We start from the raw sequence: 20,248 nt of genomic DNA, 5'->3' as shown, positions 1-20,248 counted from the left end.
ATTCAACAAAGTTTTTAATTTCTTTTTCTCCAATTCATATGTGCCAAAGCAAAGAGCCTTAACAATAGCCCAAGACATTGGCTGCCATTGCGGTGTGCCAGCCTTCAACAACTTGTTAAATAACACATGCTCCACTTGCATAAAGGGACACTCATGATAAAGGATCATGTGAGCAACAATTTCTATTACCTTAGTTTTAACATACTCAAAATTTGAAATGGCACTCACACCATCATCCTCAGTAGCATCAACCGACAATTTTTTCTGCTTCTTGGAACCTATGTACTTGAAACAATTTTCTAAGTGCCTACCTAAAGTAGATGTAGAACTTGATTTTGATTTGGTAAATTTGCTATTAAACTATTTGTATTGATTCTTTTTAATGCCACCCATTTCCACTTCGAAAAAATGATCCCTCACAACAGAAGTTTTCCTCATAGCCTTTCTCTTATGTGCATTGTTTTGTGTCTTCTTCATTTGAAATGGAAGCCTCATTAGAAGCAATATCTTGAACCCCAACAATTTCTTCCACAGTAGCACCATGGATAATTTTAAAAGAATCCTTATTCTCATACTCATCAATCGGATCAAGCTTGTGCAAGTCACCCTCCATGTGTTTTAATTTTTAAATATTATATTAGGTATTCTTAGGAAAAAAAGAAAAGACCAAGTGTTAGAAACTTCAAACTAAAGTTGTAATCTGAATCTTTAATTTCAAGATAAAAAAGAACATTCTAAACAGATAACTCAACACAATTTTAATTATATTGTACATGCTGATATTGTACATCCTCGCCACTCCTGCCCAAGAACTGAAACGACGTCCATTAATATACCGAAAATCACACGCATTCAAAGCACAGTAAGATCTGTCATTAAGGCGATGCCTCAAACCAGCAGCCCAAGAATCAATGCGCTATTCCTCATGATTATTCCTTTCAGGTTCAAAAATCCAACCCCAATAAATTCAAACACTTAATTCTCTCATTATCCTAGATTCAAATAAGAGAATTGGGAGGGATAATTGTTGGGGAATTATCATCCCCAAAGCCCAAACGGGCCCACTACAGAAGTTTAGGCCTAGCTAGTCTGCCGGGCATGAATGAACTTGGTTCCACAAGCTTGGAATTCAGGAAGCCCATATCAAAAGGGAAGTGGGCCTGAAAGTCCAAATAAGGCCCACCCCTAATCTAAAAGAAGGCCCGTTGGCCGAGTCCAATGCAGGGCTCAACCCACTTCTTGTCAAAGAACAAGAAGCTGCAAGAATCCGAGATATTCGGCCATGATCCCCAAATATGTCACCAGTCCGGTCGTTGGTGTACATGTTTCGGATTATTAGAAGACATATAGTCCGGGATGTGCAGTTACCCACGTTCCAGAGACCATGATCAGAGAGACGTTCTCCCTCATTTCAAGGGGTTAATTGTCTCAACCCTTCAGTATAAACACATGCCAACTTCCAGGTATTAGAGAGATGAAATTATTATTATTGAAGCATTATTGTTATTATACGAGAGAAATTGATTTAAGCATTGGAGTGGGAGCGACTGGCACCCCCAGCGAGCACTCCTATTGCTTCTCTAATTTTGCAAAAGGAGATCATCGCCAGTTTCTAAAGCTTGAGTTGCCAAATCGGAAACTGTTTTAACAAAATCCTATTCAGAAATGAGAATGTTAATTCTCTCTTCAACCAATTGAAGAGGGAAGGAACAAAAACAACAAAATTAGAAGATGCAAAGTAGAGTACTCATGTAGCATATTGGTCATATCAAAGGTTATCTTTGTTTTTGCCATCGATGGGTCTGAGGAGAGCGGCAGACTACCAGAAAATTTGGGATTTGGAGGCCTCAGCAAAATGGGATAGTTGATGTTAGATGTAGTGATCACTGTGATTTCGTTAAAATTAGACAGTAATGGTTTTGAGAAAACTTGTAGAAGCCTAGAAGCTATTCGATCAAATAAGGGAATAGAGATCAACAGTCGGATTTTGAACAAGTTGTTAAGAGGAGAATAGCAGCATTAAATGTAACCTTTAATTTTCTGAACTACCACCTGATCCATCTTAGACACTCATAAATTCTGCGTGAAAATTAAGGACCAAAGGACTAAAAGTTTTTTGTTTTTTTGTTTTTGTTTTTGTTTTTTTTTTTTTTTTTTGTTTTTTGTTTTTCCTGAAGTAAGTAACATTTGGACTTCAAATTTTTATTAAATTTTTTCTTTTGAATTTTTTTTTTCCCTAGTGTACGTCCATTTCCGATATAGTCGTATATATTTGAAATCGATACAACGTGTGATCCTGGGCATTAATTATTATCAACATTTTCATGATTCAATAAAAGTCGTTGGATCATAGCTGTAAGAGTGAGCCCATGGTTATTTAAAACACCATATAATGTTCGGAGCATATGTGCGATTTTCTAAGATTCTATTTATGTTAATGCGATTTTCAGGGCAATTTGTTAATGCAATTGAAGAATAGGGTTTTATATTTAGGTCTTTAATTAATGCGATTTTTGAAAGACATTAATATACTTTTTTCAAAATTTTATTGCTCTAGGAATTCAAGTGACTTTCGGAGAGAAGATTATGTAAAACTAAGAGTTAGCTAAATTATAGGGAAATTTGAGAGAGATTTGAGTAAAATTTAATGCAAAGTTTGAATTTTGAAAATAACCCTTAAATTGTTTCATTAAATGAAATTTCCTTTCCCTTTGGTTTTGTCTTAAAAGTTAAAAAATTCAAGAGTTAGACAGATTAGGCAACTAAGAGAAATATAATTTTCAAAAAAAGAAAAAGAAAAAAATTGTTTAGGATAATTAATGAAAGTTTGATTGCAAAATCTTTAATTACAAATTTGAAATTTTATTTGAAAAAAAAAATAAATCTTAGTTTAATAGGTTGATTTGTTCAATCCCATTCTCATATTTCATATTTGCATTTGCCAAAAGTCTTTATAATTACAAGATTTCGATTTAATATCAAATGATATTTAGAATCAATAATATATTAATTCTAAAATACACTTATGTTTATACGTGGTTTCCTTCCAAATGATTCAATCGGCTGAATTGTATAATTTGTATTTGATTATGTTGATTTGAAGTCTGAGCACATCCTTAATTATTTAATATTTATAACTTAATTTATAATTATGTGAAAACAGACTTTAATACTTTAAAATTTTGAAATGTGATCTAACAATTGCTAGGCATTTAATGAAAATCAATGCTTGAGCTTGACCGTCGTGAGCGGCCAAGTAAAAAAACAAAAGGTCCATTCAATTTTGAAGACAAAGCTGGCAGAGAAATTAAACCCGAATATTGACCTTTTCTCATCGACCTCAAGAACCTTCTTATTAGAGTTGTTGATATTAATTTGTCATTACTGCTTACCATAATACTCTTGTTATTTTTTATCTTCCTTTGATAGTTTTATCATTATTCAATTTAATTGCATTATTTAACAAAAAGAAAAAGAAACTGTTAGCCCTCTCAAGTAGATTTTTTTCTTATATAAATTTCTTTCAACTCTGTTTTTAAAAATTTCATGTGTCTTTTGAGCACGTAAGAAATATATTTTTTATTTTTATTTTATATTTTTTTAGGGATAACCTCACTTAAGAGTACCGAACTATTGTCATTTTCGACTTAAGGTACCTGAACTTCAAAACGTCTCAATAACATGTACTCCGTTAGGATTTGCCATTAAATCCTGCTAAAATTCTCAAAACACCATTGTGTTTATTTTTTTTTTTTTAAAAAAAAAAATTATAAAAATTTTCAAAGATTCAGGCATGAATATTTTCGCCAAATTTCGTTAAATTTCGACCAAAACCTAAATCCTAGCAAGGATATTTTGGAAATTTTTGCAGTATTTAACTACAAATCCTAACCGAGTATCTGTTATTGAGACGTTTCGAAAATTGGATACCCTAATTTGAAACGTTTTGAAGTTCACGTACTTTAAGTCAAAATAGTTCGGTACCCTTAAGTGAATTTTTCCTAAAACAAAATATGTAATAAATATTTGTCCACTTCTTAATTGGACCAGATGATTTGAATTAGGCGACCATCTTAGTCTACAATAGCCCTTATGTTTGACATTCACAGAGCTGACTCAATCGATCTAGATAAACAGATTGTTGAAAAAAGATTGTTTTGACTTGAGATCCTAATCCTTTTGTAGGGCATATTCGGTTTTGAATAAATAGGATCCCTTGTCCTTTTGAACTGCTACTCTCGACCATATGTGTAAGTCAATCTTTAATTAACGACTTAGAGCGACAGTTTCAGAGACTACTCATGGTATAACCCACAAAATTTGGCAACAATTTTTTTTTTTTTTTTTTTTTAGAAGCCAAAACCACTATGGTTATAAGATTTGGTTTAAGATTTGGTTTAGATGCCGTAAAAAAAAAATTAAAGTATACGGTAATATTTAGTGTGCGATTGTTTTTGTTTTGTTTTGTATTTTTTTTTTTAAATTACAAATACTGAAGAAAAAAAAAAGTAGAGACATTATGTTTGAAATGATATTTGAGAAATAATTATTTTTGAAAAAACCAGAGAAGAAAATAGAAGAGTCGAGTTGGGAAAATAAAAATAAAAAAATAAAAAACAAATGAATAAACTCAAATGATAATTATTAATTTGTTTTGTGTGTTTGAGCTCAAGAAGTGATTAGGGATACTTATTAAGCGGCTCAATTGCTAAAAATGTGGCAACATTAATTACATTATATGCATTGTAGCTATTTTTAAATCCGGATCATAAAATAATTAAGTACTTGAAAGAATAGAGCATTGAATCCTACCCAAAAGACCTTCATGATCGATTAGTTACTTCTTACACGCCAAATACTATAATTATTCAGCCGCCGCTACGCGTGGGAGACCCACGGAATTGACTTTGACTATCTGCGCACCGTTCGATTTCAGAAAGAAACCCACCGTCCACATACACACACATCATACGGCTTCTAGAAAACATCATATATTCTGACCATTAAAAGTCAAACTATCTCACCTTAGCTCGCACTATAAATATGCAGTTTCCCCACTTCATTTTTCCTCATCTCTCAGTTTCTCCTCCGTTCTTTGCCCGCACTCTCTCCCAAAATGGTAGCAGCCTTTAACATGAAGCAGAGTCTACTCACCCTTGTCCTAGTTGGAATTATAGCAGCTGGGGCCTTGCCAAGCTACATAGAGGCTCAGAATTGCGGCTGCGCCACAGATCAATGTTGCAGCCGATGGGGCTACTGTGGCACTGGCGATGACTATTGCGGCACCGGGTGCCAAGAGGGCCCTTGCTATTCCTCCCCTCCGACCAATGATGTTTCGGTGGCTGATATTGTGACACCAGAATTCTTCAATGGGATCCTTGATGAGGCTGATGCAAGTTGTGCTGGAAAGAACTTTTTCACACGAGCAGCGTTTCTTGAAGCTCTTAATTCATTTAATGAATTTGGTAGGATTGGTTCGGTTGATGATTCTAAGCGCGAGATTGCAGCCTTCTTTGCCCATGTTACACATGAGACTGGACGTAAGATCTCTTTTTCTCTCTCTAGAATCACGTTCACACACACATATATATATATATATGCTGCATGCACACACAGTAGAACTGATATTTTAAGCCATTTTCTAAATTAATCGTGTCTAATATTGAGTATTTTCTCATGCAACAAACTTAGCTCCATATTTCACACACACACACACATATATATATATGCTGCATGCACACACATTAGAACTGATATTTTAAGCCATTTTCTAAATTAATCGTGTCTAATATTGAGTATTTTCTCATGCAACAAACTTAGCTCCATATTTCGTGACAGCTTTCCATAATATTAATTTAATGGATTATTAAATATAGACTTTTGCATGTCATTTCCATTTAATACAATATAGACTTTTGGAATTTATTTTATACACTAGTCGTGATTTTTATATATAAAGTATAAACATAAATTTCATCGAGTTTAATTATATGTATACATTCCTTAATTAAGTCTTACAGTGATCTAAAACATTTCATAGTACGAAAGGCCATAAATTAACACAAGAATCAGATTAATAAAGAAAACAAGAAAATGAAAAATTAACACAAGTACGTTTGCCTTTTCCTTTTGTGTGCAGATTTTTGCTATATAGAGGAGATAGATGGTCCCTCCAAGGACTACTGTGACGAGACAAACACAGAATATCCCTGCAACCCGGACAAAGGTTACTATGGGCGTGGACCCATTCAGCTATCTTGGAATTTCAATTATGGACCAGCAGGAAAGAGCATTGGATTCGACGGGTTAAACTCTCCTGAAACTGTTGCGAATGACCCTATTATTTCATTCAAGACAGCCTTGTGGTATTGGACAAACTTTGTTCACTCGGTCATAGACCAAGGATTTGGGGCAACAATTCGAGCCATTAATGGTAACCTCGAATGTGATGGTGCAAACCCTACAACAGTTCAAAAACGTGTTGACTATTACACTGAATATTGTAATCAACTTGGTGTTGATCCCGGCAACAATCTCACTTGCTAGTGTAACATAGTTCGCTAGCTAGCACCATGTGCTTTATTTGTTTTTGTTTAATTTTCATCCAGTTAACTCTAATACCTTTAGCTCAGCTAGTCCTTGTTTCTTCTATGATTACTTGTTTAGATTTGATTTGTGGTCTAAAAGGAAATAAAGAGTATAATTAAGCATCAAGATCCGGATTTGGCTTCATTGCCGGTATTTTCTCCTTTTTGGGTCATTAATCTTGGCTCCTTTGACTGTATTTATTTTATTTTTTTGAAATTAAGATAATTTATAGTTTATATATTTTCATACAAATAGGATCTTGCATGGAATGTAAAGAGTATTCGCAGCAGCTTCCCTATAGGGGTCATGTTCCTTAAATTTTAAGAAAAATTTTAAAAAAGTCACAAAAAGCCACCCACAACAGCTTTCTTATTTTTTTTATTTTTTTATTTTTTTATTTTTCTGTTCCATGTGAATGCTACAGTGTTTTCCAATGCATAGGGAAACACTGTAGCATTCTCATTTTCATGATTCAATAAAAGTCGTTGGATCATAGCTGTAAGAGTGAGCCCATGGTTATTTAAAACATCATATAATGTTCAGAGCATATGTGCGATTTTCTAAGATTCTATTTATGTTAATGCGATTTTGAGGGCAACTCGTTTAATGCAATTAAAGAATAGGGTTTTATATTTAGGTCAATAATTAATGCGATTTTTGAAAGACATTAATATACTTTTTCAAAATTTTAATACTCTTGGAATTCAAGTGACTTTTGGAAAGAAGATTATGTAAAACTAAGAGTTAGCTAATTATAGGGAAATTTGAGAGAGATTTGAGTAAAATTTAATGCAAAGTTTGAATTTTGAAAATAACCCTTAAATTGTTTCATTAAATGAAATTTCCTTTTTCTTTGGTTTTGTCTTAAAAGTTAAAAAATTCAAGAGTTAGACAGTTAGACAGTTCAGGCAACTAAGAGAAATATAATTTTCAAAAAAAAAAAATGTTTATGATAATTAATGAAAGTTTAATTGCAAAATCTTTAGTTTCAAATTTGAAATTTTATTTGAAAAAAATTAAAAATCTTAGTTTAATAGGTTGATTTGTTCAATCCCATTCCCATATTTCATATTTGCATTTGCCAAAATCCTTTATAATTACAATATTCTAATTTAATATCAAATGATATTTAGAATCAATAATATATTAATTCTAAAATAGACTTATGTTTATATGTGGTTTCCTTCCAAATGATTCAATCGACTGAATTGTATAATTTGTATTTGATTATGTTGATTTGAAGTCTATACACATCCTTAATTGTGTAATATTCATAGCTTAATTTGTAATTATGTGAAAACATACTTTAATACTTTAAATTTCTAGAATGTAATCTAACGATTCTTATATATCTAATGAAAGAAAATTATAACAATAGTCGATATAAATATTAACTAACAAGTTAATAACATTAAAAATGATAATTATTAATTAATAATTAAATGGTCCTATGTTATAATGATAATTTTTTTTAACAATTCTTATGTAATAAGTAGCATATGATCTTGAATCTTAAAATGTGATCTAACTTTTTTTTAAAAAAAAAAAAATAATATATATATATTCTTAAGTATTCAGTATCATTTGATCTTGAATTTTAAAATGTGATATAACAATTTTTAAGTCTCTAATGATTCTATGGCACAATATTAGTTCATATGATCATGTGATCTATATTATAATAATAATACATATTATTATATGATCTAATTCTAATAAAAATATTTAATTTGTGATTATAATTAACACAATAGTGATTATAACTATAATAACTTAATTTGGAATGATATGAATCATGTTATAGAATGCTTGAAAATCAATGCTTGAGCTTGACCGACGTGAGCGGCCAAGTAAAAGGAAAAAGTCCATTCAATTGTGAAGACATAGCTGGTAGAGAAACCCGAATATTGACCTTTTCTCATCGACCTCAAGAACCTTCTTATTAGAGTTGTTGACATTAATTTATCATCACTGCTTACTATAATACTCTTGTTATTTTTTATCTTCCTTTGATAGTTTTTTCATTAATAAATTATAAATAATTGACATGAGAGGCAATTTACCCGTTTTAATTGCATTATTTAACAAAAACAAAAAGAAACTGTTAGCCCTCTCAACTAGATTTCTTCTTATATAAATTTCTTCCAACTCTATTTTTAAAAGTTTCATGTGTCTTTTGAGCACGTGAGAAGTACACACATTTTTTTTTTTTTTTTTTTTTTTTTTTTTTTTTTTTTTTTTTTTTAAGGGATAACTTCATTTAAGAGTACCGAACTATTGCCCTTTTTGACTTAAGGTACCCGAACTTCAAAACGTCTCAAACTAGGGTATCTAATTTTTAAAACGTCTCAATAAAATGTACTCCGTTAGGATTAACTGTTAAATCCTGCTAAAATTCTCTAAACACCATTGTGTTTATTTATTTTTTTTTAAAAAAAACAATTATAAAATTTTTTAAAGATTCATGGATGAATATTTTCGCCAAATTTCGTTAAATTCTGGCCAACACCTAATTCTTAGCAAGGATATTTTGAGATTTTTTGTAGAATTTACCTGCAAATCCTAATAGAGTATCGGTTATTGAGACGTTTTGAAAATTGGATATCCTAATTTGAAACGTTTTGAGGTGAATTTTCCCTAAAACAAAATTTGTAAGGAATATTTGTCCACTTCTTAATTGGACCAGATGATTTGCATTAGGCGACCAGCATAGTCTACAATAGCCCTTATGTTTGACATTCACAAGCTGACTCAATCGATCTAGATAAACAGATTGTTGAAAAAAGATTGTTTTGACTTGAGATCCTAATCCTTTTGTAGGGCATATTCGGTTTTGAATAAATAGGATCCCTTATCCTTTTGAACTGCTACTCTCGACCATATGTGTAAGTCAATCTTTAATTAACGACTTAGAGCGACAGTTTCAGAGACTACTCGATCATGGTATAACCTACAAAATTTGGCAAAAATTTTTTTTTTTTTAGCAGCCAAAACCACTATGGTTATAAGTTTTGGTTTAGATGCTGTAAAAAAAATTAAAGTATACGGGAATATTTAGTGTGCGATTTTTTTTGTTTTGTTTTGTATTTTTTTTTTTTAAATTACAAATACCGAAGAAAAAAAAAAGTAGAGACATTATGTTTGAAATGATATTTAAATAAAAATAGAAGAAAATAGAAGAGTCGAGTTGGAAAAATAAAAATTAAAAAATAAAAAACAAATGAATAAACTCAACTGATAATTGTTAATTTGCTTTGTGTGTTTGAGCTCAAGAAGTGATTAGGGATACTGATTAAGCGGCTCAATTGCTAAAAATGTGGCAACATTAATTACATTATATGCCTCGTAGCTATTTTTAAATCCGGATCAAAAAAAAAAAAAAAAAAACAGAAAAGAAAAAGGAAAACCAACACTTGCAAAACTGTGCCGTATCATTTACCACTTAGGTGTTCCACCAACCAACTTTCTTCTCCGTGAAATGATTAGGTAGGTCGTTAAATACTATAATTATTCAGCCGCCGCTAGGCGTGGGAGACCCACCGAATTGACTTGGACTCTCTCCGCACCGTTCGATTTCAGAAAGAAACCCACCGTCATGATTTAGAAAGTCTACCCACATATATATACACGCACATCACACGGCTTCTAGAAAACATCATATTCTGACCATTGAACGTCAAACTATCTCACCTTAGCTCGCACTACAAATATCCAGTTTCCCCACTTCATTTTTCCTCATCTCTCAGTTTCTCCTCCATTCTTTGCCCGCACTCTCACCCAAAATGGTAGCAGCCTTTAACATGAAGAAGAGTCTACTCACCCTTATCCTAGCTGGAATTATAGCAGCTGGGGCCTTGCCAAGCTACATAGAGGCTCAGAATTGCGGCTGCGCCACAGATCAATGTTGCAGCCGATGGGGCTACTGTGGCACTGGCGATGACTATTGCGGCACCGGGTGCCAAGAGGGACCTTGCTATGCCTCCCCTCCGACTAATGATGTTTCGGTGGCTGATATTGTGACACCAGAATTCTTCAATGGCATCCTTGATGAGGCTGATGCAAGTTGTGCTGGAAAGAACTTTTTCACACGATCAGCTTTTCTTGAAGCTCTTAATTCATTTAATGAATTTGGTAGGATTGGTTCGGTTGATGATTCTAAGCGCGAGATTGCAGCCTTCTTTGCCCATGTTACACATGAGACTGGACGTAAGATCTCTCTCTCTCTCTCTAGAATCACGTTCATACAAACATACATATATGCCGCACATGCACACACCTAATTAAATCTTATATTTTAAGCCATTTTGTAAATTAATCATATCTAATATTGAGTATTTTCTCAAGCAACAAACTTAGCTCCATATTTCGTGATAGCTTTCCATAATATTAATTTAATGGATTATTAAATATAGACTTTTGCATGTCATTTCCATTTAATATATACAATATAGACTTTTGGAATTTATTTTATACACTAGTCGTGATTTTTATATATAAAGTATAAACATAAATTTCATCGAGTTTAATTATATGTATGCATTCCTTAATTAAGTCTTACAGTGATCTAAAACATTTCATAGTACGAAAGGCCATAAATTAACACAAGAATCAGATTAATAAAGAAAACAAGAAAATGAAAAATTAACACAAGAAGTACGTTTGCCTTTTCCTTTGGTGTGCAGATTTTTGCTATATAGAGGAGATAGATGGTCCCTCCAAGGACTACTGTGACGAGACAAACACAGAATATCCCTGCAACCCGGACAAAGGTTACTATGGGCGTGGACCAATTCAACTATCTTGGAATTTCAATTACGGACCAGCAGGAAAGAGCATTGGATTCGACGGGTTAAACTCTCCTGAAACTGTTGCGAATGACCCTATTATTTCATTCAAGACAGCCTTGTGGTATTGGACGAACTTTGTTCACTCAGTCATAGACCAAGGATTTGGGGCGACAATTCGAGCCATTAATGGTAACCTCGAATGTGATGGTGCAAACCCTACAACAGTTCAAAAACGTGTTGACTATTACACTGAATATTGTAATCAACTTGGTGTTGATCCTGGCAACAATCTTACTTGCTAGTGTAACATAGTTCGCTTGCACCATGTGCGTTTATTTGTTTTTGTTCATCCAGTTAACTCTAATATCTTTAGCTCAGCTAGTCCTTGTTTCTTCTATGATTACTTGTTTAGATTTGATTTGTGGTCTAAAAGGAAATAAAGAGTATAATTAAGCATCAAGATCCGGATTTGGCTTTATTGCCGGTATTTTCTCCTTTTTGGGTCATTAATCTTGGCTCCTTGGACTCTATTTATTTTATTTTTTTGAAATTAAGATAATTTATAGATTATATATTTTCGTACAATAGGATCTTGCATTGGATCTAAATAGCATTCACAGCAACTTTCCTATAAGGATCTTGTTCTCTAAATTTTAAGAAAAATTTCAAAAAATTCACAAACAGCCACCCACAACAACTTTCCTATAAGGGTCATGTTCTCTAAATTTTAAGAAAAATTTCAAAAAAGTCACAAAAAGCTACCCACAGCAACTTCCCTATATTTTTCAGTTCCCTTAGAATGCTACAGTTCTTCCCAATGTATAGAGAAACACTATAGCATTCCCATTCATTTTTTTATTCACAAAATATATTATTTCTCTCCTACTTTATTTTCTCTTTCATACTTTTAATTAAAGTAAAAGTTAAAAAAAAAACAATATTTTAATGATGTAGGGAAAAATAAAGAGAATTGAAGCTGCCGTGGAATGTTTTTTATTTAGGAAAAAAAAAGTGATTTTGTTCCCTACGTATAGGAAAAATTAATGTGTACTAGTCACATTTGTCTAATACATTTGTGACATGATCAATTGATCGATCAAACTATATGGATTTATGATAATCTATCAATAGAGGTGCTCAATACTCAAATTACCCAAGTCACCGACTAATCAATGGGATTGTCTAAGTACACTTTTTATAGACATGTGAATCAATTGATACAATTGAAGGTTCGATCAAATATTTTATCGACCACAGTGTATTATTCTAATTGGTTGAACTCTAAGGAATTTGTATTATCCTAGTGTGTTGGTCCGATCGACCGTAAGATGATCAAAGGATTGATAAAACTTGAGATGAAGATAGGCAATATTTTTGATTGAGTGGCTGTGGTAACTAGGCCATTGGTGTCGATGGTGAAGGGTACAGTACTAACTTGTTCTGTTATCATTGATACTTTTGCTTTTGCTCTAATATCTATAGTATGTTTAGCTTAATCACAGTTGGTGGCCACCCCTGCTGCCTCAGATTTTAGTATCTCAAACTGTCATTTTTTTTAGATCTTTTTTCTACTTCTATCTAGGGTGTCTCTCTTGTATATTCTCTGGGTTGCGCCTTTCAATGAACTTCTGATTATATAAATGTGTGTGTGAATAGTTTAACAATGATTGGGTGGCATCCCCTTGGTGTTATTTGAAATCATTTTCAATTAATATTTGGGAGATATTTTCTTGTTGCATGTTATAGGTTGAGTGAATCTCCTTTTACTGTCTCAATGGAAAATTTTATAGGGATAATTGCACCCACTGGTCCCTGTAGTATGCCATAATTACGAATTACTCCTTATGGTTTAAAAAGTTCATGAGAGGTCCTTGTGGTAAACTATATTACAAATCGATCCTTGGAGTCAAATTCCGTTAAAATTTTTGACAGATTCTATTAAATACCACGCCAGCGTCACATCAAACTAATAAGATAACGACACGTGTCCATCTGAATAAAAAAAATATAAATGTATTAAAAAATAAATAAATAAACTTATTATTTTTTTAAAAAAAAAGGCTAGCCAACCATTCGGGGGTGGCCTGGCCACACCCAGCTAATGCGGGTGGCCACGGCCTCCCCAAAGGCTAGGAGTGGCCATCGGGCCACCCCCGGCGGCCACTAGGGCTGGCGCGTGGCCACTTACATTGGCTGGGGGTGGCCTGGCCACTCCCGAAGGGATGGCTCATCCACCATTTTCCTTTTTTGTTTTTGTTTTTTTTTTAAAAAAAAAATAATTTTTTTATTTATTTTTTAATAAATTTATATTTTTTTATTCAGATGGACATGTGTCGCCATCTTATTGGTTTGATGTGGCACTGACGTGGTATTTAACAAAATCTGTCAAATTTTTTAACAAAATTTGACTTCAATGATCGATTTGTAATTATAGTTTACCACAAGGACCTTCCAGAAACTTTTTAAACCATAGAGAGTGATTTGTAATTATGGTATACCCTAGGGACTAATGATGCAATTTTTCAAATTTTATATATCCATGCATTCACTGTTAGAACTTGTTCTATTAGTCATTAAAGTTTTGATTATTTTCCCACTTTGATTGATGTTCTTGTTGTTATTATTGTCCTAATCTTTGAGCCTTTGTTTTTTTATTTTTATTTTTTTTTCGTTCCCGTGGTAAGCTATGTTTCTATTTGTCAGTGCATTGGGAGCTATTTACCTCATGCATTTTCTTTTTTCTTTTTCCTTCATTTTATCTGTACCCTCATACATTTTCTTCTAATTGTCACATGCATAGTTGATAATTTAGTGTTAGGAGAAACTTCACAAAAGGGTACCCAACTATAGTGCTTTTTCACTTAAGGGTACTAATGTAGCAAAAGGTTCAATCGAGCTTATGAATTTATCAAAACCGTTCAATGTAGGGTATTCCATCACCCTCCGTTCTAAATCGATGACGGAACCCAGAACAAGTGCATTTCACGTGATATTTTTGCATCGAACTACCACTTTTGCCCCTCATCTAAACGATCAAAAGACCCGTTATACTCGAACTCAAAACACACTCTTCTTCCCTCCCAACGCAACACAGCAGCCGAACTAGAGAGATCGGGCTCAAACACTTACGTCCAACAGTTGAACAGCATCGTGAAAAGGTGGGTTTTTATTCTTGGCCATTATCCTCCTAAACTTCACTCCTATTTTCGTTCTTGGAGGAGACCCATTTGTGCAGTTACGGCGCCGGGGATAAATGGAGCCTATGTCCGACAGTGAGTCGATAGAGTCCAGATCAAACGGTCCAGTATGCAAATGTGGAAAAGACATCATCATCTTGGACGTCGTTCACCCTAAGTAATTTTGGTAGGAGGTTTTTTTCATTTGTAGATTACAAGGTAAGAGATTTTCCCCAAAGTTTTTCCTTTTTATTTTCCTCAAAGTTTTTTCTTTTGATTTCCCCCAAATTTTTTCCTTTAGGGTTCTATCTCTGACTTACCGTGAAATTGGTTGATTTGATTTTATTTTCGATTATTCAGAAACCAGAGGTGAGATGTGATTATTTTAAATGGCGTGATCTTGAAATCTGCGTCTACGGTCAAAGAGTTGTGTCGAGATTGAGAGATTGGCTCGAGAATCTGAAGGCACTAAAGGTCAAACATGAACTGAATCGAATAAATAGGTTGGATGAAGTTGGAAAGTACAAGAATGAAGTTGAGAAATGCAGGGCTGAAGCTGAGAAATACAAGTTCAAACTACAGAGACAAAAAGATAAGTTTCGGTCAGTAGAGAGGAAGTACCAAATTGCATTGGTCTGTACATGGGTGATGTTGATGTGGTTGCTGGTATATCCTTCGTACAGCAGAGAGTTTCTTCCATCAAGAATGATGTTGCAGTGAAACAATTGATCAATTGTAGGATGATCAATTGATCAATTTTGTTGTTGATCAAATGCTAATGTTGTAGTATTTTGTAATGCTCTGAACATTTTGTGTGCAAGATTCTGTAATGTTACTGTTAATATTGATGTTGTTGACATTGTATGTGCTTGGTATGGTAATTCATTATGCACAATTCAATTATGAGCAATGGTTGCAAGTGTGCAGCAAATGGGCATAAGCAACTATGGTACCAAATTTTGTAGCATCTTTGGCCACAACTTTGGTACCAAATTTGACCACAATCCTCATATGCTTGAGCATGAACATTATGCATTTCTCTTTTCCTTGGCATACCACAAAGGGGCAATAAATAGGCTCTTCCAAAATTGGTATCAAATTTTGTTTTGCACACTTGGCATACCAAATCTGCAAATGGGCAGTAAATAGGCTCTTCCAAAATTGGTATCAAATTTTGTTGCAAATTTGGTACCAAATTTGGACACTTGGCATACCAAATCTGCAAAGGGGCAGTAAATAGGCTCTTCCAAAATTGGTTCCAAATTTTGTTTCAAATTTGGTACCAAATTTACAAATCCACCACAATGATACCATAACCTGTACAAATCCACTTGATACCATAACCTGCCTAATCAATTTACAACAATGGTTGCAAGTGGGCAGCATAACCAAATTTGGTACCAAGTTATGCAGTAAATACTTGGTACCAAATTTTGTTCCAAATTTGACCACAATCCTGCACAATCAAATACTTCCATACCATAATCTGCATAACCAACTACTTTAACATAAATCATCACACTTTAACTTCATTATTGATAATAAACCATGTTCATCACACTTTAACATAACATAACATAACATAACTAGCAAACTTACTCATCACACTTTAACATAACATAACTAGCAAACTTGTTCATCACACTTTAACATATGTTAACATAATAATAAACCATGTTCATATCAATTTAACATAACAAAATAAATATTGTTCAGACTCTCCACATCTTTTTCTTCCCTTTGTCATTCTTCTTTGCAACTCCTTGTACTTCTGGTTCAGGAATGGCAGTGGATGCAGCAACCAAATTGTGCATGTCGAAATCAGGGGGAGCAACTCTAAAAGTGATACCAGTTGCACTTCTGGGAGGACCCTATGAGCATGCTGGTCCACCCCCTGGAACTTTCGGTGGTCCAGTAGGGTTTCCAGTGAGATCGACAAGGAGTTTTCCTTTGCTCTTGTGCATTCCTGTTTGTAAAACAAAAGTTTTCAACCTGCCAGATATTGTTGTCCTGGTGGCCAACCCGAGATTGCTCTTTTGACCCCTAACTTGTGCAGTAGTTGTACTGCTTGCACCCCTTCCTCTTGTGCTCCTTTGACCTCGACTTTGGGTAGATGTACTGCTTGCACCCCTTCCCTGACCTTGTCCAGACGCACTGCTTGAACCCTCTTCTCTACTCCTCTTTTGACCCTTACTTCTTGTTGGGTTAGTAGGATTACCAACACATGGGGCACTGGATATGGCACTGGATGGGGCACTTGGCATTGATGCAGTAGATTGGATCACAGATGGGGCACTGGATGAACCATCCAACTACAAACAAAAGCAAATAAACTAGTTAGTAAACAACATCGAATAACATACAAGTTTGCAATCATAAATATAACATAGGAAACACTTACCCTGTCAAGATTGTAGTCAAGATTTACTGCATGCTTTCTATAGGAATTCCGCTTACGTTCTTGTCTTTCATCATGTCGCATCCTCGCAGTGCATGTTCTAGTATTGTGACCATATTTCTTGTACATCCTACATTGGTTCTTCGTACCACCCTTTCTAACTGTGTAGGGATTTAAGGTCTCATCAGCCCCTCTGTTTCTCACTTTTTTAGGTCTTCCCGAAGATGCCCTTGCCTTAGGTGGTTCAATGATGGGTTGATTTGTCCTAGCCCACCGCTCCTCACTGGGTACAGCGTAAATGATGGATGTGTATGCCTTTAGGTACATCTCATTGCCAAAGTATGGGCTCAGATAATCCTCAGGGTTGCCTCCACCATGCCATATTGATGAGATGGCATGAGCACATGGGATACCAGAAACATCCCACTTTCTGCACCCACATGTCTTGGCTGGTAAATTCACATCATACCTTCTACCCCTGCACTCGACCTCAAATAAACCATCACCAGCAAATGTTGGCGTACAATGTCCGACCTCATCTTCCTTTATCTCCAACTTCTCCTTAATTTTTGGCCCAAGATTGCCTTCCATCGCAGCTATAATTTCTCTTTTCCGCCGGTACCTTCTCATCAAACTCTGTCCTAATGCCTTCCAACATTGCCAGAATGGTCTTATCTCTAAACTTGGTGATCCAAGAATTGAAGCACTCGGCCAAATTGTTGTGTAAGAGGTCACACTTTGCATATGTGTTGAACCATCCCCTACACCAAGTTGCAGGGTCAACCTTTGAAAGGTACTCATACGCTGGTAGATTAAGGCCCTTAAGCTCTTCCATTACAGCATAGAACTCATTCTGTGTGTAAGATGCAGCAGCTCTCCACAACAAGTCCTTTAGTAACACCCCCCAGTGACCGTCATTTCGGAAATTGGCGTACAAGTGCTGCACACATATCCGATGCTCAACATTAGCGCACACCTCCATAAGACTTGGTACAAGACCCTACACACATGAAAAGCAAATCAAACACATAGAAAAATACCACATAATCTGGAATGAAATGTCCAGCATAAAAAGCATAAGTGGAAAGATACATTTTGTCTATCTGAAATAAAAGTCCATATAGATACACCACTGGGGCCAAGATCAGCCAATAGTGACTCAAGAAACCATGACCAGCAATCCTTAGTCTCTGCCTCTACAACTGCCATGGATATTGGATACATGTTATTATTGGCATCCCTTCCAATAGCTGCCATCAACTGCCCCTTGTAAACCCCCTTCAAGAAACACGCATCAAAGCCTATCACAGGCCTACAACCATTCTTGAAGCCATTTTTCATTGCTGCCAAGGATATGTACATCCTTTGGAATCTACATGGCATTTCGAGCATAGGTCTCTCAACCATCAAAAGAACACAACTCCCCACATCTGTCGCGCAATAGTCCCATAGACGATGGTACTGCTCACCGAACTTCCCATAAATCACCTCTTGTGCCCTCTTCCTAGCCCTATACGGGGTACTAGGGTGGATTTCAACATTCCATTTCTTCTTCACCTTCTTCTTCAGGACTTCTACAGGCATGTTCGGTTGATCTCTAAAACTGTCCAAGCACCACTCAGCAATCCACTTGGAAGTAATCAAATGATTCTTGTATTTTCGGGCACATGTAGGTTTGGACCTAAGAGAAATCAGCATGAATGTGGCCTCACCCTTCAACTGTCTTCCATAAACCCTATATTTACAATTCTTCTCTCCACACACTGCAATTACTTTCGATTTAGAATTCTTTTGGTAAACCAAGTCCTTCCCCTTCAATATATTGGCCTGTTTAATGGCTTTTCTGAAATCATACACACTATCAAAAGTATTACCTTTCTGCAGAGTCGGCTTCTCAAAATCAGATTTTGAAAATGATACCCTCTTGGTGACACACGGCCTTTTTGAAGAATCCGGCTCATCATCTCCACTAGTATTATTAGGAGTGATCAGTATTTCACTCCGAGACACATCGGAAACAGGCTCATCCTCACCCTCAACCACACCCTTACCTTTACCCACACCCTTACCCTTACCCTTACCCTTACCCTTACCCACACCTTGTGCAGCTTCATCTTCAGCTGCAGCTAAAGCTACTGCTACTGCTACTTCTGCTTCCAACTCTTCTTCTACTGCATGTGATGGTTCTCCTACAAACTCTTGATCTACTCCTACATCTTCTCCTTCGACAGAAGCTCCTGCCTCTCCATACTCCGTATCAGCATTTACTTCTAAGGTGTCGGAGTCATCACTTAGAACCTCATTCCAAAATGGATCTCTCCTATATACAATATTTCTCTCATATCCTTCTTCATATTCCTCATCAACACTTTCCTCTCCTCCAGGTAAATCTACAGCTACATCATACAAAATAAACCCAACCACATATAACTCTACTACTCCATGACCATTATGGTGCCCCACCATTTCAATGACATCATGGTCAGAAGACAGAAGCTGTAGCCCTTCATCTAGACTCTTGTTAGGTATTTTGTAATAAATTATGTCACCGGGACTATACCCATAGCACTTAACTACAGTCTCCACCTCAAAAAATGACAGCTCATCTTTGTCATACGGGTCTGGGTAATTTGTTACATCCCCACCAACATATGCTACCCCATTTTCCGTATTAAACCGACCTCCGTGGTGCACCTCAAACATAAGACATTCATTAAACATTATGTGTCCTACAAATTGACCAAAACAAAAATGAAAATGAAATTGAAAATTCAATGAGCAGACAAAAAGAAACGAATTTAAAGTCATTAGGACCACTTCATCACAGACAAAAACAAACCAGCACATTTCACAGTCATCAAAAAGACCCACGGGACCACAAGAGTATACAAAATTCAGACCAACACATTGCACAGTCATCAAAAAGACCCACGGGACCACAAGAATATACAAAATTCAGACCAGCACATTGCACAGTCTTCTCAACCCATGTGCTTGCAGCACCAATCACAACACACCCCAAACAAGATACTCACAACAAACCAGCAACATGAGGGACCACAAAATGTAAAAAATATACATTTTTCACTAACATAAAAACACAACCAGTTGTTGACAGTGGCGCTAAACATGGTACCCAAACAAAGTCAACCACATAATCAGAAAAGTATGTGAAAACCCGAACAACTACAAACATGATGTTATTAACATACAAAAATCACATAACTGAACCGGATTCCACTAACCCATTAACAAAATAGTAAACTTTGACAGATTAGGGTTACATAAATAAACTAAAG

At 35.1% G+C, this 20,248-nt stretch overlaps 2 protein-coding genes across 2 annotated transcripts; both read left to right on the top strand.

Moving 5' to 3' along the window:
* Nucleotides 1–5,062: 5,062 nt before the first annotated feature.
* On the top strand, nt 5,063–6,714 carry LOC133879467 (endochitinase EP3-like). The gene is made up of 2 exons (XM_062318041.1): nt 5,063–5,540; nt 6,140–6,714. Exons 1-2 carry the CDS (start codon nt 5,117–5,119, stop codon nt 6,544–6,546), a joined length of 831 nt encoding a protein of 276 aa, XP_062174025.1. The 5' UTR covers nt 5,063–5,116; the 3' UTR covers nt 6,547–6,714.
* Nucleotides 6,715–10,317: 3,603 nt separating this feature from the next.
* Nucleotides 10,318–11,835, top strand: LOC133879456 (endochitinase EP3-like). Its single transcript, XM_062318030.1, has 2 exons — nt 10,318–10,794; nt 11,271–11,835. Exons 1-2 carry the CDS (start codon nt 10,371–10,373, stop codon nt 11,675–11,677), a joined length of 831 nt encoding a protein of 276 aa, XP_062174014.1. The 5' UTR covers nt 10,318–10,370; the 3' UTR covers nt 11,678–11,835.
* Nucleotides 11,836–20,248: the final 8,413 nt, after the last annotated feature.

Source organism: Alnus glutinosa, chromosome 1 (genome assembly GCF_958979055.1).
Source record: "Alnus glutinosa chromosome 1, dhAlnGlut1.1, whole genome shotgun sequence".
NCBI classification, from domain to species: Eukaryota; Viridiplantae; Streptophyta; class Magnoliopsida; order Fagales; family Betulaceae; genus Alnus; species Alnus glutinosa.
The sequence above is the reverse complement of the archived record's forward strand: the minus strand, read 5'-3'. Positions and strand labels throughout refer to the sequence as shown.

What these genes read in the sequence shown, in the direction of transcription:
- LOC133879467 (XM_062318041.1), top strand. Translation starts at nt 5,117, where the DNA reads ATGGTAGCAGCCTTTAACATGAAGCAGAGTCTACTCACCCTTGTCCTA. An exon ending in TGTTACACATGAGACTGGAC is followed by an intron (nt 5,541 to 6,139) that starts GTAAGATCTCTT and finishes TTTTGTGTGCAG; the next exon opens with ATTTTTGCTATATAGAGGAG.
- LOC133879456 (XM_062318030.1), top strand. Translation starts at nt 10,371, where the DNA reads ATGGTAGCAGCCTTTAACATGAAGAAGAGTCTACTCACCCTTATCCTA. An exon ending in TGTTACACATGAGACTGGAC is followed by an intron (nt 10,795 to 11,270) that starts GTAAGATCTCTC and finishes TTTGGTGTGCAG; the next exon opens with ATTTTTGCTATATAGAGGAG.